This window comes from Strix aluco, chromosome 1, assembly GCF_031877795.1.
Source record: "Strix aluco isolate bStrAlu1 chromosome 1, bStrAlu1.hap1, whole genome shotgun sequence".
Classification (NCBI taxonomy): Eukaryota; Metazoa; Chordata; class Aves; order Strigiformes; family Strigidae; genus Strix; species Strix aluco.
In genome coordinates, this window is record NC_133931.1 from 52724562 (window position 1) to 52750787 (window position 26226).

General features: G+C 42.9%; 1 protein-coding gene across 1 annotated transcript in view; it reads right to left on the reverse strand.

Annotated features, from left to right (window-relative positions):
- The window catches only part of COLEC12 (collectin subfamily member 12), a 106112-nt gene that overhangs the window by 76234 nt on the left and 3652 nt on the right, over positions 1 to 26226 (reverse strand). Inside the window, exon 2 of the mRNA XM_074821170.1 lies at positions 17761 to 17811. Coding sequence (XP_074677271.1) covers positions 17761 to 17811 — 51 coding nt within the window. The remainder of the gene's footprint in view (positions 1 to 17760; positions 17812 to 26226) is intronic.

Here is a 26226-nt window from a genome sequence, read left to right on the forward strand (position 1 = left end):
ACATCTGGGTGAGGCAGGTGGTTCATAAGAAGGAAGAACAGGGCAGTTTACTATTTAAACACGAAAACTGCATTTTGAGAAAGTATCTTCAAAGTAGTAGCTAATCAGAGGTAAGGACCTTTGATTGTATTTGCTTTCTCTAGGACATGTGATAAATACATATGCATTTTTTTACAGACCCTCCAAAACAATACCTGAGTTGCCTGATGGGTATCTGATGAAGACATCAGCCCATAAGCCTTTATTTGTGAAACCTTGATGTCAAGAGAGTGAAAAATGCAAATCTTCTAGGAGAAACTGTGGTAAATTAGAAGAATTTATCAGCAGTTGCCTCCTTCTTGTATCTGAAAAGCTTTTGCATTTACTAGTACAGTTTTCCCAGTAATTTTCCCCTTTGTTACAGTACTCTCTACCAAGATCATCACTGACCCCCAGTTATGCTTGAATGGCTTGACTGTAAAAAATGTTTGGTGTTTAAGAGGAGAACTTGGTAGAGGATTCACCATTTTAGTTGCGCTTTATGAATAGAGGCTATTGAGGACCCCAATTTGTAGGTATGCATGAAGATCTTCCCACAGGTATGGTGTGGCAAGGGCATCCTCGGACCAGTGGGCACGAGGAGCTCTCTGCTATGTAGACAGCTGGATGAGCAGTTGACATGGATCCTTCTTTGCCCCCTCTCACCAACCATTTGCAACTCTTGCTCTGGGGTCCTGAACTTAGGCCAAAACAAATGGGGTGAAAAACAAAAATCCACATTTAGGGACAGAAGGATAAGAGAGAAAAATTTCTCTAGATATTTTTTCTTTTCCTTGGCAGCCACTGGACGTTGCTCACAGGTTTGGTATGTCAGACGTGGTCCCAGCAGAGACGGCCCAGCACACAGGCTGCAGGTGAGACAGCTGTTCAGCCAGGGCTGCCACCACCACAAACATGTTTCACCTTTGCAATCCATTTGGTATTTATTTGTCTTCATTATGCTAAACACAGACAATATTATAAAACAAACAAAATCATATTATTAATATGTTTTCCAAAGCCAGTGATTTATTGTGACCAGAAGTCTGTGATGAGGATCCTGTTTGGCCAGTCCTGCCTTCACAGTTCCTTTAATTGCAGTGTCATGAGAGGAAAGTACATCACACTTCCTATTATCTTGACTTCTTACATAACAGAGGAAAACAAGCTCAGGCTCAAAATAACCCAAGAACCAAGAAAAAAAAATATTGAAAAATTAACATTCCACACATTTAAAGAATGTAAACAAAAATGTCACCACACAAACATACAGAAAACTGGTGTTACTCAAACTGAGCACTGCCAATTCTCCTTCTAATGAGTTGTTGAATCCCAAGACAATCAGAAACGGCTTGTGAGAGCTTAAGTGAACAACAGCATTTGTTTTTCCTTCTGATTTCTTCCTATTAAAAGCTACAGGGAAATCACTGAGCTAGAAAGACTACCTCAATTACTCATAATTGCTGTCGGTTCTGATTAGCCCAGACCACAGTGATCCTGCAACGAGCAGCACAGGAGACAAAGCAGGTGCTTTGTCTCTTCACAGCGCACTCCCTCTGCTTGCAATGGAAATGCCATCGAGGGAATGGATATGAGCTTATGATTCAGAGAGGCTGGTGATATTCATGACCACATTTCATCTTAAAAGCAAGGCTGTTTTGCTCAACTCCTCAGTTTTTAGCTATGCATTTTGGGCAGCATTCCAAGTAATCTTACGAACAAAACCCCAGGTGCACCGCATGGTGCTTGGCAGCCCAGCCTTGCCGAGCAAGAGGAGTGCTACTGCTCAGGTGGGAGCGTGAACATGGCTGCAGCAGCTCATCTACTGAGCAGGGACATGCACATGGCCTGGTGGGCCAGTTACATAAAAGCAGTAACAAACATTTTTCTAAAATGAAGATGAGGACAGAGGACTGCCTCAAGGGAGCGGAGTGAATATTGATGCTTTTTTTGAGCAAAACAGAGGAAGTAAGATAAGCCTAGTTCTTGCTATTTTTCCTTTGGTGTATATTTGCAAGTCAGTTGTGGCATAACAAGAAGTAACTAATATTCCTCAATACACAGCAAGAAATAAAGATAGTTGAGTAACAGAGCTACAAGGTGGCAAACTCTGAGTTATCCAGCTAAGAAAATATCACAAACATAGAGTGGGAAATACATATTATCAAATATAGATGGAGATGGATATAGTTTTGAAAGATAAAATATCATAAAACCAAGTTTAACTGTTAGCCCTTTTCTCATCCAGTCATCTAGCACCACATTCAACATCTCTTATTCATTAAAAATGAATAATACAACAGTGAGAATATAGGAACCTCCATCTCAAATCAGCTTGCAGTAAATACCAACTTATTAGGTAAGTAAAGGGAAACAGACTCTTTTAATACTATTGCTTGTCAAGAAGATCCAGTACTGAACAAAATGTTATCTTTATAGATCCCATACTGACCTGATGCAAAACTCCATGTTAAGATTAACTACTATTCCAAAAATTTAAAACATTCACAGTGAGATGCAATAATACTTTGATGCTATTCAGGTTTTAGAAAACTCTTGCTTATGAATTTATATTGTGTTCTTGAACTAGGGGGTGGGGAGAGAGGACCCTATGTGACTTACTAGATACAATATCATAATAATGTAAACTATCCTCATTTTTACAATATGTAGAACAAAATAAAGGGTGCAAAATTAAAATGCCCAGGTACAGATACACAAGGTATTTAAGATCTTAAAACATACTTAGTTTCTGCCTTAGTTTCTGCAGAAGGCACCACAAGCTCCTCTGACATGTGTTAATGGATGGCACGGCAAATGCAATTACGGAGGAAAACCAGTTCTGTTCACCGAGAGCTCAGTAAATACAGTGCAAATAAATGATGAGTCTTACTGTGATTTAAAGCAACGTACTTATTTAGGCCTTTCAGCTGGCTGCACGAGTATCATTTAATTCCCTGCCTTCCAACAGTGGGATGACACAAATATAGTCGTTTCACACTTCAACACTGGCAGAGACAATGCTGCTTTAATCAGTGAAGTTGTACCTATTTATAGCGGATTTGTCTGTGACCTAGGAATGTAATTTGTGAGAAATGGTCAGAAAATTCTCCGCTCTCCTCAGATTTTTAAAAGCCATTTAAAATTATCATGAGAAAATGATGTTACAGACAGCTCCCGTGAATTTATAAAAGAGCCTGAAGCAAGAAATCCCAGAAAAAAACATTTCTTTGCCTACTGTACTACAGCTGATATGAGTAATCAGTATTTTAAGGCCTGGGAAATAAGCATGGAAAATCCAAAATCCTCGTAACAAACCATAACCTGAAGAGAATGATGGTCTGCTGTGGGTATCTCTTGTGGACCAGGCAGAGCTGCAGATAAATTACAGATTGTCCTCCTGTCCACCCCATTGTTCACCAAAACCCTCCCCATGCCACTGTTCAAATATTTCAAAGAAGCCGCTTTGACTTAAATATCTAGTTTACTGGAAATCTGCTGGCAACATTCTCATGAGTTGGTTGAAAAACAAGCAATGTAATCTGCAAAGCTATAAACCAGTGTATTTTGAAATGGGGAAGTTCGCTGACTGCTTTTTCTCTCTTAGTAGTGGTCAGTTCTGGCAGTGAAATACTTTAAAAAACACAGAGGCCATGCTAGAAAAAGATCAAAAGTGGATCAGATGGCAGGGCCAGCTCCAATCAGTCTTGTAAGAAAGAGGAGAAAACAAACAAACTGAGAAGAGCTTTTCTTGCTGTGCATCACCCCATGCCGGGCTTTTCCTTGCAGTGCTCCCCTTCACTGGGCTGTCACTCCTGGGGAAGGGAAGCAAGCCTGGGGCACTGGTTTACCTTCAGTATCAAACAGCGATTGGGTTCAGGGTGACGGTGACCCTTCTTGGAGTCAGGTAACTGATGCACATGGAGGGCCTGGGTGTCTCTGAGGGTGGGAGATGAAACACCATGGGGCTGTGCCAAGAGCGAGCACCGCCCAGTCATGGCACAGCTCTCCCTTCCTGCTCTCACCACACCACATGTCATTTTATTCGTTCACATTTGCAAGAATACACGGACTGTGCTGTGCTAAAAATGTGCAAAAGAATGTGGTTAATGCTCTTTTTCCTTTAAGAACATTAAGCCTTCTAAAAGGTAACACAGAAAAAGAGTCCTGACCCAGAGTCTTAAATGCTATACTCATTTTCTATGGGATTTTCCTAAAGGGCCGTGTTGAGACCCATATAAAAAGCAATGAGTTATGTTTATAGCCCTGTATATCCCTTCTAGACAGGCACAGAACTGCAGCTGATGGGTAAGCACCCGCTTCACCATCCGCTCTCCTCCTCTCTGCTCTGCTTGCCCAAGCATGCAGGCAAAGGCAGTGAGCACCCACTTGATTTTGGGGCAGACCCGTCACGGCTTAACCTGTAAATCAATAAAGCCTCTGCTGGGATTTTGGTGGCTGGTCGTGCCGATGTGAGCGGCGGCAGTGGCGGTCTGTGCCCTGCTGACACAGCTGGGCCTGGCTCAGGCTGGTTCGAGGGCGAGATTGGGTTACAAGGCAGAAATCATAACAAAGGCAGGAAACAGATCAGCACTCCCTGGGTTTAACACCCTCTCCAGGGACGCTGCCGGTTTCCAGACTGCAGATGGTTTTAACCCTGTCCTGAAACGCACCGTGTGGCATGCTCCACTCTGATGAAGTCAAGCCTGCTACATAAAAATAAAAGCAATTCAAGGCAGCGCAGGGACGGCCCCGAAAGGCGCCAGTTGGAGCAGTCCGAAGGGTTTTACATCGCTTTCTATGAATGGGCTTGGAAACATGAACCCTGCTGAACAGCGTCCAAATAATAGTAACCAAACTGTCACGACGAGTCCCTCAGCTAACCTTTGGGACGACCCCCTCCCCATTGTTTCCTGCCAGTTCTGGGTGGTTTTGCCACGCTGAGGCCAGGGATCAAGCCTCCCCACAGCCGCAGAGTGTCTCTGTCACCTTGCAGTCTGGCTCGCCATGTTTTGCTGCTCTTAGCACTGCACTTCCAGCACGGGGCAGGAGGAAAACCCTGGCTGACCTCATGCAGCTTTACTAACTCGAGCACCAAAAAACAGTTGTGCCCTCGACAGCTTAGCTTTGGCGGCTGAGTTAATGCAATGTAATCCATCAGAGAGGGGATGTCTTTCATAAAACAGATCAGCTCTGCAGGACCTTGAGTATTTTGTTTAAAATAGCTCGAAGGAAGTTGTGTGAATACATCACCGATTCCCCCAAGTACTGATTTGCTTTTAGGTGTTGGTTTTTCAGTTAGCAGCAGAATGCTTTAGGAACAAGTCCTACCTGTGACATGAAGTGCTGCTCAGCATGGGGGAGCAGGGGAGCAAGCTACACGATCTCCAAACTGAAGGTGTTTGGGGAAAAGAGGACATTCCTCATGAGACCCTAATGAGCACAGCACTATCCTTGGTCCCCACTGGGAACTCTGATGTTCTGGAAATAGCAATCTCAAAAGGTGAAATACGGCCACTTAGAGGTTACAAATCCGTTTCATATACAAATCCGATAGCAAAAGGAGAGACAAGTGCCTGCCAAAAAATCCTTGCTGGGAATTTGCCCGAGTGAAGGTTGCAGGACTGGAGTGGGATCATGGCTTCCTTTCAGCAGAACTGTCCAAAGGGCCCATCAGCAAAGGTGGTGATAGTCCTATAACACATCACCCTACAATGCTCCCGTAACTGGTGGAATAAGGAGGAGTTTCTTAATTCAGTTTCCACTATATTAAAAGCACATGAAAACTATTAAAAAAAAAAAAGACATATTATAAAAACCCAAACAAACCTCAAAACACACCCACCCTGGAAATGTCTCCCATTCACAGCTTCACTGAGTATTTTCTTTTAACTCACCACAAGTCTTCCCAGAAGAACAACTGAAAAGACATTAGACATTATTTATTTTTCTTTCTAAAATACTGCTTTAGAAACCTCCCAGAAGGGAGAAAAATAAAATAAAATAATTATAGTGCCACATCAGCACAATCAGCAAGCTCAAAATGAAGAGGACTGCAGTGGTGTAAGTGTTCCTTTGACGTAAGATGTTTTTTAATTTCATAGTCAGCTCTTCTGCTTCCTTTTACAAAGACACTTCCACTTAATCTCTTCTAGTCCACCTTGAACACCCACTGGACATATACATATTCTTGGTAGCTCTTTTGGTTATTTTGCAGGGTTTTTTTGGTAATCTGGTTTCACGCATGTGAAAATTCATTCTCTGTGCAGTAAATGAAAGGCTTTCACAAGGGGTCTTCTTTCCATTGGAGACATTATTAGAGGCTCAATTGCTATTCAAACCAAGTGTAATAAAAAGGGCTTGTTGTGGAGAACACAGCTCCATTTTTCTTTATTAAAGCACAGAACTACTCACAGTAACCTCTTGCATAGACAGCTGAGACTAAAACCAGCTCCACCACGCTGTATTTCACAAAGCAGCTTGCCAAGACTATGAGTTTCTCAGGAGTTGGGATGCAGAGCTGCAGCAGAGGAGCAGATGTGGCTATTGCTGTAAAGGTGGGCCCCAGCCAACCCCCTCCCATCCTGTGTGTCAGCAGGCATGGCGGTAACACGCTGGGCAAAGGGGTTAAAAATCATGCTGTCTCTTCATCTGTTCCTGGCCCAGAGTCAAGGTTTGCTGAAGCAAGAGGCGAGCTGTGAAGTTCATGGGGTTTACAGGGTGCTGATCGCCCTCTGACAGTGGCAGGCATTTCCTGCAGCTACCAGATTTCCCTGCTGCTTCCTCTTGGTGGGCTCAGTACTGAGCCTGAGGCCGAGATGTGTTTTTTGCCTTCTGCTGGACTACTCCAGACCTAACCCATACGGGCAGAGGGAATGGGGGGGATAAGGGACAGACTTCCAGCTAAACAGAAGAAAGACAGGACCCATCTCTGCTTTGCTCCTGCTACCTCTTGAAAAGAAAAAGAAGAACATAGGGTTCCCTTACGGCACCACAGACCAACATCTCCACAAAGCATGTTGTTTTCTGCACCTTGATGAATGAAAACTTGAAATGTGAACAGCACACAAAGCAGAAGGATCTTCCATAGATGTGGCTTCACACACTGTTTTGGGCCCTGCAGAAAGGACATGTCTGATCCAGGACCAGCAGGGATGGAGCAAAGAGGGGTTGAATTACGGGTGTCTGAAAAATGATCTTTACTTCAGTTCTGTTTGATGACAAGAATGATCCCAAGAGAGAGACGACAAAGACATGCCTACTATTCCTCCTCCCTCCTGTGGTATTTCAGCTGATACAGACCCTTGCACACACCAAACTCATTACTTTGACACCTCAAAGTTTTCTCCTAATTTTAGCTAACCTTGACCAACTAGTTAAAAAGGCACCAGTTTTAAAGTTTTCAATATTTTGAAAAGCTTTTTCAGCTCCTCTGCAATGAGCAGAAGAACCGGATTTTGGTTTGTTTGCTTCCCCTTAAAACTGAGTCTGGCTGCGTGTTCTCCAATCTTTGCCTTTGCTGCTTTCTGCAGGGCACTTCGCAAAGAAATTTTGCATAACATGGAAATATGCATATGGTAATTTTTATAAATTTGTAAAAGAGGTTAAACATGTAGTATCATTAATCAAGAAGAAACCTATTTTCTTAAGGAGACAAGTAATGGAGCAATGATTAGCTGTCCTGTTTGAGGTAGCAAGAGGACTTGTGACTGGGGACTTGGAACCGGCTAAGGACAAGAATCACCTTTCATATTTTTGGCTTTCCAGACCTGGGGAACAATATGCACAGGAATGCATTTGGAGCACAAATTTCCAGATGGAACCTACATGCAATCTAGTTCATGAGTCTGATGTTTGTATATTTGAAGTCGTGCTGTTAGGTAGTCCAACATACTGACCCAAATCCAGATTGGATGTATTCATATGAAATGGAGCACTTAGGTTTAATTATAAACATCTGCGCACACAAGCAGTGACATGCAATAACTTCTGGGGACAAGTGAATTTAGCTGTGCACAGATGTTATGTTGAAACCTTGACAGTGGGTGTTCGGATTATTCTGGCTTCAGACCGTTCAAATTATTAATTAAGGATAAGACCTCTCCCACTCCAAACTTGAGTCTTACAGGTCAGATTTAAAATTAAATCATCAGTTGTGTAGCACATTATATGCAGTATTTTCACCTGAAGCAATTAACTTCTAGGGAGAAGGGAGGAAGGAAGAAAAATATCCCTTGGCTCTATGTATTATTATTTTTTGTAACCAGATTGTCCTCCACTATATGATAAAGCAGAAATGTATGTAAGGAATCTTTCAGTTACCAGTTGCCACTACATACACAGATGGTCTGAAATCATACTTTAACATCTTCGCAAAACGTAAAAGGCAAGTATTTTTTTCTGCCATTGAGCATTACCGAATGTAGGTATGTTGACCTTAACAAGCCTTGCAAGTAAAAGCATCCATGCCCATTCCCGGGCTAAATCAAAATATAAAACTCAGTAGAATTTTCCATGTTCCTAGCCAAGACCTTGGTAACAAGCACACAGACACCTGTTACATAAAGCAAATCAATAAGCATTTTCCAAACTTATAAAATTTCAGGCTTTTAAAGATATGCACCGGAACCCTGTTAAGCAGACCCTAGTGCCCAGACTTCCTTAAAAGAAAACTGATCTGCCTTGCATCTTCATAGCATTATGAAATGGTTGTCAGAAAAGATACTATGAAGTCCTGTTACACTAGTCCTGAATGTCTGCACAAGACTTTTAACACACAATCTCCTTACAAGCCTTAGCTGGGTTGAAGAGAAGTGGATCCCTGGGTCTTCCACTCCATCTCCTACAAAACCTCCAGCTGCCTCCATTAAGAGTCACAAGATGAACCACAAAAAAACACATTCACGTTTTATTTATTTAAGGCATCGATATCTCTCTCTCTCGCTGTGTGAATCTTCCAGATGCATTCCTGATTGAGCTGAAGAGTATCTGCAGGACACAAATCTCTCCATGCACCCATTGCACAACACTTGTCTGTGCCGGCTCTGGGCACTGAGCAAGACTCCTTCCTGCTCACGTCTCCCTCCCGACCCCTCTCCACTTTCTGGAATCTCAGCCCACTCACTTAACCCTGGCTGAAACAGCACAAACAGAAATTTCTTGGCTCTTGGATGATTCACTTAGGTTTACCCATATGCAGAAGGTTAACTGAGACTGGATAAAATTTTATTCCAGCTTTCCTTTGGCTAATCTGTTGTACTGCAGCACAGTGGAGCTTGAACTGGTTTTGACGTAGCAAAGCAACATACTGTTCCTTGTTAGTGTCTGCAACAGACAAAACCAGCCTTAAATACTCATAGATTCCTTATTTGCGCTATCCCCATTACTGTTCTCTCTCACAGGCTTCTTCAAACATTTATATGCTTTCCCCAGAATTTATATAGGACATAATACAGAGATCTGGAGTTGCAGATCTCTATGTAGTAACTCAAAATGACCACGAATGTGATGGTCTTGCTCAGTATGGAAGCCCCTTCACTTAGCATTAGCCTCTCATTGCTAAGGATGGGTGTCTTTAAAGAGGTAGACGTCTAGGCTCCCTAAAAGTAGATGAAATGACTCCCACACTAAGCCCTATATTCAGAGTTCATATGGAAGTCAATCTTCAGATGTAAAATTTTCTCTCTGAAAATCATCAAGAAATTTGCCAAGTACAACAATGTGATGTTGTTGACACTGCATCTGTGGTATCACCTGTCCCAGGACACTGGCTGGGCTCAGGGCTGCTGAGTGTGATGGTGGAGGACAGAAGGGACCGCTGGGTCTGGGTCCAGGTCTAGGTCCAGCTCTGGGTTTGGGTCTGAGCCAAGCTGGTGAGGATTCACACCTTCCTCGCAGTGGCTCCCCTGGGATTGTGGGAAACCAGGAGCCAGCCACACAGAGGCAGGGAAGCTTGATGTAATATTAAACGACATCTTATGTCAAAACATCATGGCACTTTTGTTCTAATGCTTCTGAGAGTTCAGTAGACAAAATGCTGTACTAACCACCCGACCTTTCCCCTTCCTTGGGACGCTGCTGAAGTGAACAGCAGGAGACAGAGCTGCTCCTTTAACTGTAGCAAGCAGGAATGACTACTGGGGCTTTTGAGCAAGCCCAAGGCAGAAAGGCTTCCTGATCTGACAGCGAGGGGCTTATTGTGTGAGGTAGTGCATGTATCTATCAACATGTCTGTCAAGTTAACTTGTACCAACTACTTGTCTTGATAGCTGCTAATTAAAACACACAGCTCTTCACTGTTAGCATACTTGTTCATAAATTGCTGAAAAATTAATGGCAGCACTGCTTCATGCAGATGGCACGTTTGTGGGCCTGATGGGATGCTGAGGAGCATTTGCAAAGGGCTCAGTGCCCTGTAGAATCAAGTACAGGGATGTCACCTCTGCCATGTCACTTAACAAGGGTGTTAGAGCTCTGGGACATTTTGAGGAAATTCCCAAGAAATGAAAGGAATCTAGGGTACGAATGTAAGCAGCACCTGATAGGTATGTGTTTTATTTGCGCATGTTGTTAAATATCCTCAAGGGAAAATAGCACCCCCTTTCTTCTGAGACACCAGTGTGTCTGTGTTGCTGCCAGTAAGCACAGCGCAGTGGCTTTCTGATGGGGAATGACTCTGAAGTAGGCACAGAAAAGCCAAAGATCAATTAGACACATTTGAGCACTTGCAAACTTACAGTTAACAGCATGCAGTAAAGAGTAGAGTACAATAGCATCTGGCTACAGATGCAGACTTGTATTTTGCATAAAACTTAAGAGGAGTTCAGGAGTAATGCTGGTGTGTGCTACAAACCCACAGCCACGCCGAGGGAGTCCATTAACAGGTATTTCCAACTATTTTTTTCTTCCTTCTTGTGATGGTTTTTTACCCAAAATGTTCATTTCTCCCACAGTTTTCCTGTGTTACTCCTTTGCATGGGAACATAATGGTACCAAGTGCTGAAAATACAATGTTTAGTTTCCTTCCAAGACATTAATTTCATGGGTAATGAAGTTATGAAGTTGAACAGCCCATAATACAGCCTAGGTGTTTTGGCAGCAAGCTGATGTTACCAAACATCATTATTTGTCCAGCTAGTTTACAGCGAAATAAATACAAAATCCCCAGGTGTTGCTTACAGTGTAGCCAATGTTTTTCATTCCATTCTTAAATAGTGTGCTGTTCAGCCCACACACCTATTTTATAGCTCTAATGAAAAATAGAGAGCAAAATTCACACATAACAGTGACCACACTGCCTTTCAACGCACCTCTGTAAAAAACAGAGATTCATCAAACAGGTATTGCTCCAAGCATGCAAATGCAATATATGAAGAAACATGTCAAGAATTTTAATTGTACTAGATAGAAAAAAACCCGTAACTAAGAGAAAATAGATTGCCTACATAACAGTACACAGCTGGAATGACTTTAGTCCCCACAGCATTGCTAAGAGGCCTCTTTATGGGTTTGGATTAGAAGGAGAAGTGCCTTTAGCCAGGCACAGCAGGACAGGTTGGAGAGGGGCAGCTCCAAACCCATAGACCTGAACGGCTCTTACAGCTCCTGAGTAAGTCAGCACAGCACACACAGATCTGATAACTTTTTGGATCTTGCTATTACTGCCTGACATGGATGGATTTATCAGGGTGCACCAACTATTTTCCATCTTTAGGAAGATTGGTGGTTTTAAATTCATGGTTTGGATCTAACAGCAATAATCCATTTATCACCCCTGCCTTTTACATCTCAAGAGACAGCAGCTACTGGCAGAGGAGGGACACGCTGGTGGGATGCTGGCACTTTGACAGCTTGCGAGCACCTTGATGTTCCTCTGCAATGGCAATACTGCACACACGTCAGCGTTTATTTATTTATCGAGACTTCAATTCCATGCCAACTGCCCCAGTACTCTGAGTATGTACTGGAAAAGAAATAAAAGGCAAAGAAACCCTTACATAGGCAGTCCCTCCACATGCAGCCCCTGATGCATGAGGCTGAAGCCCCAGCACAGACCCAGGACCCCCGAGGGCGCTGGGCTCTCTCCACTGCTCAGGGCTCACCCCAGGAGAGGGCAGGCTTGGCCCCCTTTCACTTTACTGGCCATGGCAAGTAAAAGGGCAGCTCTAAATGAAATTTCTCAGCCTAAAATGAACAGCCACACAGGCACCGCCATTCAGTGGGGATTTAATTACCCCAGGATGCACGCAGGCAAAATCCTCATCTGATAAATAAGGCCAGATCAGTGAACTGGAACCAACATGCCTGACTTTCCTCTGGCTTTGTGAGTATCGGTGACCCTGTGACTTTTTATTAAGCCATATGATTACACGCTGCAGGCATACATGTGAAAGAATGCCCAGGGAGGGATGTGGCTTGTGGCACCTGAAATCCCTCACTGGTCGTTTAAAAACCATAAAGAAAAGTTGACAAATTCCTAAAGCTTAGAATTTATTTTTTTTTGTTAGGGGCTTAAGGTTTGTGTGGATATAGCACACCACCAGACTGATGCCAGACATTTTTTTTGTGCATGTTATTATAGATGTGAACAATGGCCTGGATTTATCTAGAGATAAGGACTAAAATTGTTCTGTCTGTGCAGTGTTAATGAATAAATGCTATTCCTGAACTATCACAAAATTCCAACCCATGAGTTTTGCTTACCATGACCATGTTTGACCTGTTATTTATAGTCAGAACAAAACTGTATTTTTTAAACCTTTTTCTGAAAAAGTTTTCTATCTCCGTTTTCATTTTTTTTTCTGTAAACCATTCATAAGGCTTTTATCAATTGTTACACTCCCAAAACTCCCCAGTTGTATCCTAGCAAAGGTGGAGAAATAATATATGGCTTCTTACTGTATATTATATTATAATATATAGTGAGAAAACAGTTATTAAATGAATCTAGTTCAGCTGCTTCCAAGACATTCATTGGGGAAAAAAAGAATATTTTCCAAATATGTTTTTAAACCAGAGGTTATTTTCCCCTCACCTCTTTTTAGTATAGCAAATTTCATTACTGCATGGCAGGATGATTCATCCATTTCTGGTCCAGAAATTTCTAGATTTAATTCTTATACCTGGAATGACGCTCAGGAGCTAGATTGTCATAACCGCACAGAAGGGACATCCTGACCCAGTCATCTCTTGCATACCCTATGGAAGACACCTAAAAAAGTACCTACCTTACTTGAGGGGGACCGCAAGTAATTTTTATCCCTCCTTCCCTGTCAGCTGTTGATATACAGGGTGTGGGGAAGACTGGAGGACTGGTGCCTTAGTGTGCACCAGAGACTCCCAGGGACACGAGGGACTGTCCCCTACCCATGGCCCAGCCCTGTGGCAGGGGAGTGGGAAGGTGAAAGCAGGGAGGATGCAGACTCACAGTCTAGAGTGTGGGGGTGACCAAGATGGGTCCTACTATGGAGGACAGGCTTACAGTCTCCAATTCTGACTGTGTTTGCCAAGGGCAAAGGGTAATTATCCTACACAAGCTGTTTAGTCTTCTACTAATCTGTAGTGTACTAGTCTTATCTTTTTTTCCTTGGAAGGTTTCTCTTCATCAGCAGGGCTTTCAGCTCATTTCTTCAAAGTCCATTTTCTAAAACTTTACACATGTGCTTTGCAACAGTTCAAAGACCATCCCCTTTGCTTTCAGCTGTTCCATATTGTACTGTAGCTTCAAACTATGCAATGAATAACTTCGCATTGAAATTTCTTCATTAAATATTCAGTAAAGTGCAGGTTTTAAGTTCTAAAACATTAACATAAAGAAACAAAATTCACAATGATCTCTACATCTATTACCTGTGAATGCCACAAGTTAGGAAGACCAAATCTGCTGCCTCAGAGTCCATTAGTTCCCTTCAATTCCCTTGCCTGTGGCTAATTCTGGAGCCCAAATCTCATAGGAAAGAGTCAAAACCCCACTGTAGAGATTTCATCCTGCTATCTACCATCTAGAAACTAGTCTGAACATTTAAGTCTGAGATTTAGCATCCCAAAAATGCGCAAGATTGAAAAGCAAGCTTTGCCCTTTCCTCATTCTTTCTTTCCCAGAGCGGGGTGTGCATGGGGTGGTGCAAACCAATGACACTGATTGACAAAAGAGTTAACATTGGTGGCAATCTGGTAGAGAAAAACCAGTGGAGAGGCATAGCTTGTTATCTAGAGCAGATAACTTCAAAGCAGCCTGAGCAGTGACTGATGGTGAAGTAACGGTGATAAGAAACACTCTTCCTCACGTGCTTTCTCACTGCAGCAATCTGGAGGCATTGCAGCTGAGCATTGCACTTCTGGCAGCACCCCTGCACATCTGTAGCATCCATTGAGAAGAAGTAAACAGCATCAGTCAGCTGGAAAGAGCACTTTCCTCAACCTCCCTGAACCCCTGCAGCAAATTTGTCCCAAGCTCAAAAAAGAAAAAATGCTGGTGTGTATTTTCCTAGCATCTTGGAGTTGTCTGCGTCTCTATTCATTGTTATTTAATGTTAGCGTGTTATGCTTAGTATCTTTGGCTTAAGATGAACAGTTAATGTTCTGCTGACTACAAAATCAAGTAGCATGATAAATTCTCAGAAATTAACTTATGTGAGGAGGATGAGGGATAGAAAGATTCAGAAAAAGAGGAAGTGGTGCAGGACACTGTGTATTCAGTCCTCTTTTCAAAAGCTTCTTCCCCAAAACAAGAATTGCTGGACAATGCCTTTCTCCCTCCCTCCCTCTGCAGATCTCTTCCTTCCTTGAACCAAACTACAGGCTCCAGCAACAAGGGAGCTAATAATAAACTCTTCAGATGAACTCTAGGAAAGCAGTTTGGTCAAGGCTTTGCCTGCCAAGTGCTGACCAACACATGTTGCCAGCTGCCAGAAGTGACTCACCACAAGCCATGTTTTCTACAAACCAGTTGTGCTTTAGCCATCTCCCCTCAGAGCACGTTTTGCTCCAAACAAGGCCTCACACTTCCAAATGATGGAGTCAAAGGCACTTGAGTCATGGTCCTCCTACCATGTCCCACGTCAACAGGGCATACAGGGGCTACTCCAGTCACAATATATTAACACAACTGCTCTTACACCATGGCTCCTGAAACAAAAAACCTACTGCTGCTTTTATCACTGCCCACTCCAGCAGGCTGTACATGAAGAGCACTGGGGTTTCTACAGCAACAGCCAGCAGACAGGACAGGACTCCTTTCAGAATGACCTTTTATCAGGGGTCTGTATAAAACTTGGTTCTTGCCTTGGGCTTCCCCCATATTGCCTTCTCTTACCAGTGAGGATGCAGGGACAAGAGGGAACACCAGTTGGGACAGCAGGCATAACATTTCCTACTGGTCAGGCAGGAGGCTGAACTACTTGGCTGCATTTCGGCTCCAAGAGTAGCCTCTGGTGCTTCACTGGAAATGCCAACCCAGCTGGCCAGTGAATTTTGAGTTTTTAGAAAACATGCATGTCGCCTTCCTGAATGGAGGAGCCTGGTGCCAGGTAAAGCAGCCAGCGTTGCTGAAGGCACGTGGCTCCCAACCCCTCCAGAGGTTGCTCAGAGACTGCCTGGAAATGCAGCAGGGACTGTAGAAATGGGAATGCACTGAGTCAGGTTTTCTGAGGGAGGGGAAATAACCCTTTTAGGGACCACAAAAGCGTAAGCACTTGCAGGCAAACAGCATGCATCCTGGTGCAGGGATGTATGGAAACCAGGTCAGCCAAGCTCCTCCCTGTGCTGCCCCATGATTCTGGGAAAGATGCAGAAGGGGGTATGGGAGGAAGTTTGGGCTCAAAAATAGTATGGACAAAGAAGGCTTCTTGGATCAGAACACTAAATTACACAACTCTAATCAGTGCCAATGCTATGGCTTCAGGACCCTATTCCCCCTTTAGTTGAGGCTCTTCTACTATACTGCAGACATCTGGGACACCTCCCTGACCACCGCGACGTTTTCATGAAGGAGAAGGTGATTACATTTGTTTCCTAAGGGTGGAACTACTCTGTCTCTTCCTTTTGTGGTGAAATCTCCTCCTTCTGCCACTGCCAGACTGCTGTCCCTCTCCTCCCTCCCTGTCACCCCACCAAGTGCAACAGCATGAGCATTTCTGGAAATGCTCAGATAAACCCTGCATTTCTAAGAGGAGAAATAACTCATATTGGTAGTGCCACATTACCCAGGAGAGAGAAAGAAATCAAAGCAAGTTAACGCCCAAAAATCTCATCATGCCACAACAGTGCACTTACTATTGGGATAGTAAGGATAGTGGGGTACCTGCTCCTTGCTAAAACCTTTCACAGTTCACTGCAAGAGCACGCTGACCAGGGATAGCTAGGTAGTGGGCAACACAGAGGGAAGCTGTTTTTATAGGTGTTAATAAATCCTAATATTTTTTACTCAGCTGGAGGTGACAGAAATGAACAGTTAACATTTCTTCCCATTTCTCAAGACTTTTTTTCTTTTTTGCTATTCCAGGGCCTAATCTGGAAAAAAAAAAAAAAAAGGAGTAGGAAAAAACCCTGTGTGCAGCCTTATGGCAGGACTTTCCAAGCCACAGATGCTGGCTCTGTGGTTGGCTGACCTATCCAAAATAAAGCTCAACAGCAGGGAGCAGTGGAGTAGTTCAGGGGGTAGAAGAGGTCATGCGAATGTGATCCCCACCTCCCAAACACCACATCTCCTTATGCTGCCTCCCCCTGATCCTTTTGGGGTGGAGGGAATTGTTGACTTATTTTTTATTTTCAGCCTGCCTTTCCTATCCGTTTGCCAAGTGGGGATGTTGAAAGTGACTCTTGTTGCAGTCACTTTCCCAAGAGAGAACAAATAAGGTGAACTTTTATCCTGATGGCTTACAGTTGAAAAGGCAGCCAGCAGCTTGGATGATGAGCCCCTTTTGCTGCTCCAACACAGAGTTGGTGCTGTGGAAGCTCAGAGACCACCATGTCACCTCCCCATGGCTGTAGGGATAGGAGTCAGCCTGCCCTGGGAGAAGCTGTCAGCTGCAGAGACTGAAACATTCCCCAAGGTAAAGAGAGCGCAAGAGCCTTGAAAAAAGCCCAAAGGCTGCTGATCCCTGTGCAGAGATACATGGCATTGCCTTCCTCACACGAGAAGGCCATTTTCAATGAACAAACGTCAAAAAAAGGAAAGAAAGTGGAAAAAGGAAAGAAAGTGACCAACCTCATTTTTAATAATTTTTTACATCAGAATGTATTCATACCATATACTTCTACTTCTTTTTTGAGAGGAGTGCACAGCATATGTCCTGGCTCAGCTGGCAGTACAACTTCTCTGAGTCTACAGGCGGTCCCACGCCACCGCTCTCAGGAACACCTACAAACCCTGCTGCACATCAGTCTGTGGGCCGAAGGAAAGCTCAGCTGGGTAAAGGACATGTAAGAGGTGTGGACCCTTTGCTACAGCCAGCACATTCATTTCTGTTCAGGTTTGGGCTTCGTCTTCATAATGCTAATGACCAAATAATGAAACCAACCACTTCTTGTTTCTGATCAGGGTTATTTCTGAAGTGTTATGTTTGCCAGGAAAATAAACTAAGTCTAAAAATCACACCTTTCTTTGGGCAGGTATTAGACTGAAGTGGATAATGAGACTGTACCTGTATGTGTTGATGCTGCCAGCAAGGGGTTTTCATAGCAAGTGTTTGACTCACCCTAAGCACTACACAATAGCGAGCTGAAAGACCTGTTGCCACTTACCAAACCTCTTGTAGCCGAAGGACTGCACCTCCTCCTCCTCTGCAAAATCGTCTGGAGAAACAAAGACACAGCAACAGATTATTACTATTACCACTGGAAAAAGATGGGAAGAAGTTTGTACAGGTACATGTTCATAAATTAATTTACTTGCAAGTTTAATTGATTTGTAAGACATGTTACTGATCTTCCACTCCATTGCTCATATCCCACCTCTGTCCTCAGGTGGAAAAGGCAGTTCAGAGTCTTTCCCTCAACCAGTATCTCCAGCAGAAATCCAGACTACAAATGGTTTATCACCTGGCAGCTATCCTGAGGTCTGCTTGGCCACCTAAGTATAGACCAGAGCAGACATGTCCCTTATCACGATGATGGCCAGAATTGTCACCAGCGTGCCACTGGGGCAGGCTCACCCAGACCATGGCACTCGCTCCAGCCCGCTGCCTGCACCATCCAGGCGCTTGGGATCAGGTTATACATGTACCAGCCGTGTTATTTGCATAAAGTGCTACGTGTAGCTATGCCGAGTAAGGAGAGAGGAGTCAGAGAGGATGGCTGTCTGTCCATCCACCACCTCCCACGGGCATTGGCTTGGCCTGAAGAGAGAAGATCTCATAAAAAATGGGAAGCAGAACTGACAAACTCAAACAGATGAGAAAAATGAAAACCATTTAAGCCCTTTTGTTCTCATCTTCACCAGCTAGCAAATAGTAAAATGCTAATAATCACAATTCTATTTTGTCAGAAGCTTAATTTTTCTCCACTTCCTTCTAGTAGCAAAGGAAAAGGCTGGCATCAGCAGAAGAAATATACCCACGACTTCTTTAAAAAAAAAGGATATGTTTGTGTGTTCAGCCTCCTTCTACCAACACAACCCCTCTTCCTGCTGAGTCAGGAAAGGCAAGAGCCCTGCCTTATCACTAGCACCAGCCTTTGCATCAGGGTGGGAGGCACAGCCCAGGCTGCTCATCTCCTGCTTCCCTCTTTCTCGGGGGGGGGGGGGCGGGGGGCGGGGGGAGAAGAGGAGACCCATCTCCTACAAGCATCACTTCACATGGGGGGAAGCCTCCACAGGGCTCTCTTTAAACAGGACCTAGGATACAGCTTCCCTGCTCTCTGAAACCTGGGTACTCCTTGAGCTTTCGTTAGCATCGCAGCGGCAGGGAGGCAGACTCAGCACCCCGGGGGAGCTTCAGTGGCTGCTCACCACCTTGTGTCACCCTTCCAGCACAGGATGCTGAGGAAGCTCACACACTTGCAACCTCTCCACCCACATTATTCCGTGACACACGGGGAGAAGGAAACAGAAGCTCAAAGGCCAGTCAAGGGATTCACCAGAAGGCAACATTTAATGAGTGGCAATAGAAAAGCAAGCCTGAAGCAGATAAACAGATGTGATGGAGTGAGAGGTCTGTGCTCGGTTAGACTTTTGTTGTCCACAGACTTACTGCACATGAACCGGCTGCTCTGCATCATGAGACTGGGCTAACTGGTGCCACAGCTAATTCGGGCCACAACAGACCCTTAGGGGGATGAATTCAAAGGTGAAGTAAAGATACAGTCCTCATCCAGGATCAGCAAAGTATAAATCATTTGAGTGTATGTCCACCAACAAATCTGCCCAGCATCGCCTTCTGACCAGTCAGTCAAACCTGAAGTTTGAGGAAGGTGTTGCCTGAAGCAGCAAAGAAGTCCATGAAATGTATTATTCTGCAGAATGTCACCCTTTACTCAGGCAGCACTTTTCACAAGACAGCTCAAAACTCATATTCTTCACCAATAACACAAATTTTGTTCACTGCCAGAGGCGCTCCTGTCCACATCTTAAGCTAGACCTCCCAGTTCAAAGGTGCATTTAAGACATGGAAGAACCAGTGGACACTCCTTAGGCAAAACAAACACATCCTGGTTTTGAAGGCAGAAAGAAACCTTTAAAAAAACAAACCCAACAAACCCTCACAATTGTACCAAATGTTATCTGAAGACAAGGTCACCCGACAAAACGTGACAAATACTAATAAACCATGAACAGTCAACAACCAAGCTTTTCATTCCAGCAGTGAACTACTCAGGAAAAATCTTCCCCTCTTGCACAAAAGATAAAATGCTGAACAAAAAAAGATATCAGCTTCAGAGCCCTTAGCTTCCTGCCCTCTCCTGCTATCAGGGCCGCAACACAATTGCCTCCTTTGTTTCTCAGGAGTGTAACCTGGCTTATCCAATGCATATCTGACATATGCAGCCAGGCCATGTTTAAATCCTGTGGTTTCATCCTATGCCACATCTCCAAGACCCTCCTCCCGGGCTGCTAGCCTCTTTTTTAGTCGTTTGGTTTTTCATGCTTAGCCCAACGGCACTGCCCTCTGGCCATGCATTTATAATCATATTTCTGTTTCTTTGAACTTTTTTATATTTGCAACATATATACGTATGTTTTATATACGTATATTATGTATATTATATACATAGCTATATACACACTTAAATACTTTAAAAATATAGATATATACCTTTTAATATTTTCAACACTGCATTCTGTGCTTGCTAGAGATGATTTTTTTTTTAAGCTTTGAATACTTTATAAGTATTCATTATTCTCCTAATTTTGAAGAGCGCTTGTGGCATTTGAAATGGAGACAGGCAAGGACAGTTTTGTCCACGGGTGACTTGGCTCCCTGCTCACTAAAATCTAAAACATCAGATAGAACCTTTTTTAATTCCTGTGAGTTGATCTAGCAACAGGCAGTAATGTATTTTAGGGGAAGTTTATTCAAATTATTTAACAGACTAAGCTTAATGGTCTTTCAGTCACAACTGCCATTAGGCACTTTGCTCAAATCATGTGCAAATATAATATTTTACAATATTAACTGCAATGTAACATGTTTAAGGAAAATAAAGATGGGAAGAAGAAATTAATAAAAGAAGGTTAGACTAAATGTTCAGAAACGAACATCATTAAGTCCTTTGGAAAAAGAGTCTAGGATGGGTTAAAAGTCCTACTTCAAAAGAAATCTCTGTTTGAAATATTAAAACTGAAGTTGACAAACAAGCCTATAAATTTAAGTCCCGAGGCAAAGCCATGTGTCCCAGCCTGCTCCTCCCATGCCTTTTGGGCAGTATTGCGCTCCCTGGAGGTCAGCCCTCAACTCCCTGTTCCAGTGCTGAAAATGTTAAAGTTTTGTCACAAGTTTTACAAAAATCTCAAAGCTTCATGATATCTTTGAATCAGGAAAATACAAGAAAACCCAAGTTTTCACTGAAAAGGGAACAGCTTTTCTAGAGAAAACGATGAAAATGTGATCTGTGAAGAATTACAGAGGTTAAGAAAATACACACCATGTAGAAAAGCAAATAGTAAGAAAACCTCCAGCATGTATTTATGCCTTATGCTTTTAAAGGCAGTATCAGAAATTAGAGTGGAAGAAATTCATGAGTTTTGATCACCAGTGGCTGATATTACAAAAGGAAATTTTGTGCTTTTACATCAGTGGTGCCCATACACTTGAGTGGGGCTACCACTGGTATAAGAGGGTTTTGTTTGACATTGTGAAAGTTGTAAGTTAGAAATATTTTTCTTCAGTTTAAATCTAACCCTTCTCAGTTACAAACAGGACTGGAATGAATGCAATATTTTCATTACATACATATACACTTATATACAGGCAAGGCTTATTTTTCTGGGTGAAAAATATGAAGGGCAGACTCCTCCTTGAAGCAAACAATAAAGTAGAATCGTTGTTATGTCCCAGATGGAAGAATTAACTCTTTAGTACTGGAAAGAACTGAGCTCTCTGTGTGAGCCAAAAGATAGGGAATCCAGAATAAGAAAGACAAAGAAACACGAAAAGCTGTTTAAAACGTGATTTCTTATTCCACTGGCTTCTACTGAGCTGTGTGAGAAGGAAGGTCCATTGAAAAGGTGAACTTTGGGAAGAACAGAAACACATGTGAGCAACCAGCTGTATTTAACCGTGTAGGGGAAGGACCACCAGAGATCTCCTGTTTCATCAGGTTTACAAGAGTTGCCTTGGAGGCTAAAACAGGTTGTCATGAAGAGCTTACAGCAAACCGCTGAAAATGAGTGGCGTGCTGTAGCTGAGCAGCAGTACATCAAATATTTTAGGGAGTCAGTACAAAACAAGAGCTCCGGTCCAAAAAAAAGGCTTTGAGATATTTTGGCAATATCCACACCCCCACCAAGTACCAATGCCAAATTCTGTTTGCCCTCCAGTTATAAATTATTACTGCAACACCTCTAATAAATACAGTTGTAGAGTTAAATAAGTTACAGTACAATGCTTCAAGGGAGTGGAAATTATAAAAAGGCAGTTCAGCTGGGGATTAACACAGCGAACAGAGGGAATTCATTTAATCTAAAACAAATTAGACTCTCATTTGATTAATTTGCTAGAGGCAAAGAAAAAATCTGTGGAGTAGAACTGTGTAATTTCTAGCTCTTGTTCTTAAATCTTAAATAAATTAATCATGGACCACTTATAAGTCACTCTGAGGTCAAGTAAGAAAAAGCTGGACTGGAGCCAAATAGGATGCCAAACCTGCCCCAGGACTATACAGGGCCTATAACCACTGCACCGCTCAGTCCCTTTGCTGGAGCAGCATCAGATCTGAGGAGCCTTTGGTGCAAGGTGATTTTAGGGAAATTGTTTCCATTTTGCCCCCTGCCTTTTGTGGGTGTCATTGCTGGCATACAGAAGGTGTTACAGAAAGCTGCTAAAGTACATGTCCAGCTGTCACCTTTTAACAGTACACCCTTCTCAGCCATTTAAACATAATTAACTAATGAAGCAAACTAGACCTCAGAACCATTAGAGATTCTGGGTCATATGGTGGCTGCAGACACGTTGTATCCAATATTTCTAGAACGTGTGCAGTAAACATGGGTTTAAAGTCTTTGTTTAAAGACTTTGTTTGAAGTCTCGAATTAAGAGAAGATACCAGTATTCTACACTGCATGACAAAATCTGGGGAAATCTGTTTCAGGAGAGAATGAGGCATCCGGGCTGAAAATTGTCACGATGAGTTTCAATTCAGATTTTAGAAGTTCCTTTATAACTCCCCTGAAAACTCGATTTACAGTACATTAGAACTTACCCCTAATTACCGCACTGGGAACTCAGGCCTATAAGATTAATTTGTACTAACAATGACATTCAGTGTAAGAGTTTCCTTTAAAATAAATCTCTCACTCAAAGAGCTTTAATAGTCAGGGCCCTGCCTTTCCCACTGACTTAATGGGAACTATATAGTTATATCCCAGTGCAACTCTGTAAAATTCATTTTAATATTATCAAGAACAGATTTTTTTGGTGCCATTTGGAAAGATGCTGTGCCGATTAGTTGAAAATTATGCCGTTCCTCTCTTTAACCCATAAACCAGCATGGATGTAGAACTCTGCTCCGAACTGTGTAACAAGTGCATCCAGGATCCATCCGGAGGGACCACCTGCAGGGTTGAAAAAGCTACTTCTGCCTGCTCTCATCTCAGCCCTCTCAGGGAATGGCACAACTTGTCCACTTGTGAGGTTTCTGTAATATTAACAACTGTTCAGACAGATGAGAACAGTGAACACCAATATATTTCTCATATCACATTTCAAAAGCTTTTTGAGCAGCCACCAGATTTATATGCATTTCTGGTCACTATTAACCGGTTCTACATTCAAAGTGCTGACCTAGAGGTGAAACTGAGCCAGCAGAAGCACAGCAAGCAGCTGCGGCCTTCAGATGTTGATGACTTCATCAGTCTAATTGGTTTCCACTGGGTTTCATAGCTTTTATTCTGGACAGCCTCCTGCTTGTGCTAACAGGCTGCTCATTTCCCTCTCTCTTCACAGATGCTTTGTTTCACTTGTCCTCTTCTTCTGCCCTTCTCTGCTAGTTTCTCCTTATAGCCCCTTTTCATATTCAAGTCTTTCTCTCTTTGCTTCTATTTTGGTAAGCCCTCCCTCATAAAACCCTACCCCATGCTTAAAACCCTTCCCTACTGATGAGGTCCCAAGCTGACACATCATGCTCACAATGTCCCTGATGCCGGCTCTGTGTGTATCATGCCCACCTGGTCCTCTGTCCAACTTGTCACGCAGTAAGCTCCTTCGGACAGGGATTACACAGATCCTGCACTTTGCAGAGTATCTGGTCTTCAGGGGAGCCCTGGCAGAGGTTCAGCTGAGGCAGTCTTGGAAGTCAGCCTACCTCCCCACATCCCGAAGCATCATTTGGGATGTTGTTTGAGCCTGGATTCTGGCAATGAGCCTGAGGCTTTTCCCCACCTCTGTCCTTCAGGCTGCTGATCTGGGAATTTATCCCCCTTCAGTATTGCAAGAAACCAAGAGGCAAGGTCCCAGATCATAGATCCTCTCTTGACACTTACAATCTAAGACTAGGATTGTGTCTCTCATCACCTAACACATGCGTAAAACAAAACAAAACAAAGAATCATGACAAATGGGTGCATTTTAATATTCCAGTCTCGATCTACCCCCACACTGCTATGCCTGAAAAATGTGAGAGCTCACGTTAAGAATGCAGAGAAAGACAGATTAAGAAATTCAAAGGTATAAGAGTGATGGTTCTAGTTTTGCTTTTTAGGCACAAAATGAAGACAATAAATAGGGGTCTTTCTTGAACAAAACTTGTTACTCCCCAAGTGCTGCAGAGCACTGCTATGGTACTGGGGTCAGGACCAGCTGCACGGTGTGGAGGGTCAACCTTAGAAGTTAAAAGTTTAAATCATATCGTATTTCAGCATAATGATTTAAGAGCAAACAGATCTGTTCTCATTAGTGCGCTGAAAAATCGTGCCTCCCTGTCTGTATGTTAGAAGCGGCAATTAACAACAGCATTAAAATGGCATACACATTCCCAACAACACACGTCTCTGTTACCTCCCATAACTCATCCACTTTGTTCCCCAGCGACATCCCAGTCTTCACCTCAAATTTATGCACCAAAAGGGACTGCAGTTTTAGGAGGAAGCAGTCAAACTCCAAGGACAATTCATCTTAGGTTGATCCCTCACTCGTACAAACCATGCTCACATTATTAGGAGGATCAGGTTCACTTTCAGTGCCTGGTAAAAAGCGTCTTTATTTTGCTTTCCAAGGGGGAGGGCTGGAAGCGGGAAATCTCTGTTCTGACACACAGAACCTCAGGATAAGGAACGTTTTGTGAAGCTGAAGATAACTGGGCATGCATCCTTTGCAGCACTGAACCGCTTTCATCCTTGACATTTCTTCCAGCTCTTTCTCTTTATTTTACTCTGGTTTTCCTCTGCAAGGCCTGATCAGCTCTATCTCTCCACAAGATTACCTTTCCCTCCTTATCCTAGCAGGCAAAGGTGTTTGTTTGAACCTCTGGGCACAATGGTCTTTGAGTGTGGATCTAAGCAAACTGTTCAGCGGTTGTGACAAAAAAGGGCTCTGTTCAGCTCTCAGCTGTAGCGAAATCAGTCTAGAATAAATTTATGTTATCCAAAGTAGCAGAAGAAAGAGCCACAAGAGATTTTAAACAATTCCCTTCTTCACAGGGATAGGCTCACCGGTGCTATTCTTAGCCTGACGTGGCTGGGAAAAGTAGAATATTGAAAGAGAAGATGAACAATTACAACTTCTTACTGAAAATACTTCTGTCATAAATAGCTTATATGCTAACTCTACTCAAGATCCATTGCAGTTGTACAGTAATATTTCTATCTGTGCAATAACAGATTTCTCTTGTACTTTCACAGCTTCTAACACTCTGTTTTCCTGTTTTGCTAATAAGAATATCCTTTGACACATGCTTGCATGATCATCTTTCTCATCCATATGTTTAAAATCCTCTGTGCTACCAACCAATTCAGGATACACACTGACTGTATAGTAGCATTGCTCAGGATTTGTTCTGCATTGTATCACACATTTATTATAACTGCTCACGTCTTTGAACTTCTGCGGTAGGGTCCTGTGACATGTCCAACACACACCACTCAGAGCTCCTGCATATGTTTCATGTTTATGTCACTATATTCATATAAGCTCTGTTATAACTGGACTAAGTAAAGGTTACTGGATCACTCCACTTCTAATCCTTGGTTTTCAGATGCTTTCTGGCTTCGGCAAAATGCTCTGGACTGGATTTTTTTTAAATTTGCAGTTTGAAGTTTCTATCCAGGAAAGACCTATTTGCAGATGACTGTTCATTTGATTTTGTGCACATGAAGATTAGAGAGAGATACCCTTTTCTCCAGTCTTAGAAAATGAGAATATTCCTTTATTCTTTACAAATAGTGGTGGCATCAAAACAGTTAGAGAGAAAGACAAAACCTGGCAAGAAGGTAAACATCACATAAATAGATTATTTATTTTAAGACTTTTCAAGGCAGCCAAGAAAGAGCAACTGAATTTGTGTGCGCACTCAGCATTTGCAAATGGAGGCTTTACCTGCAGATTATATCCAGGCTCCAGG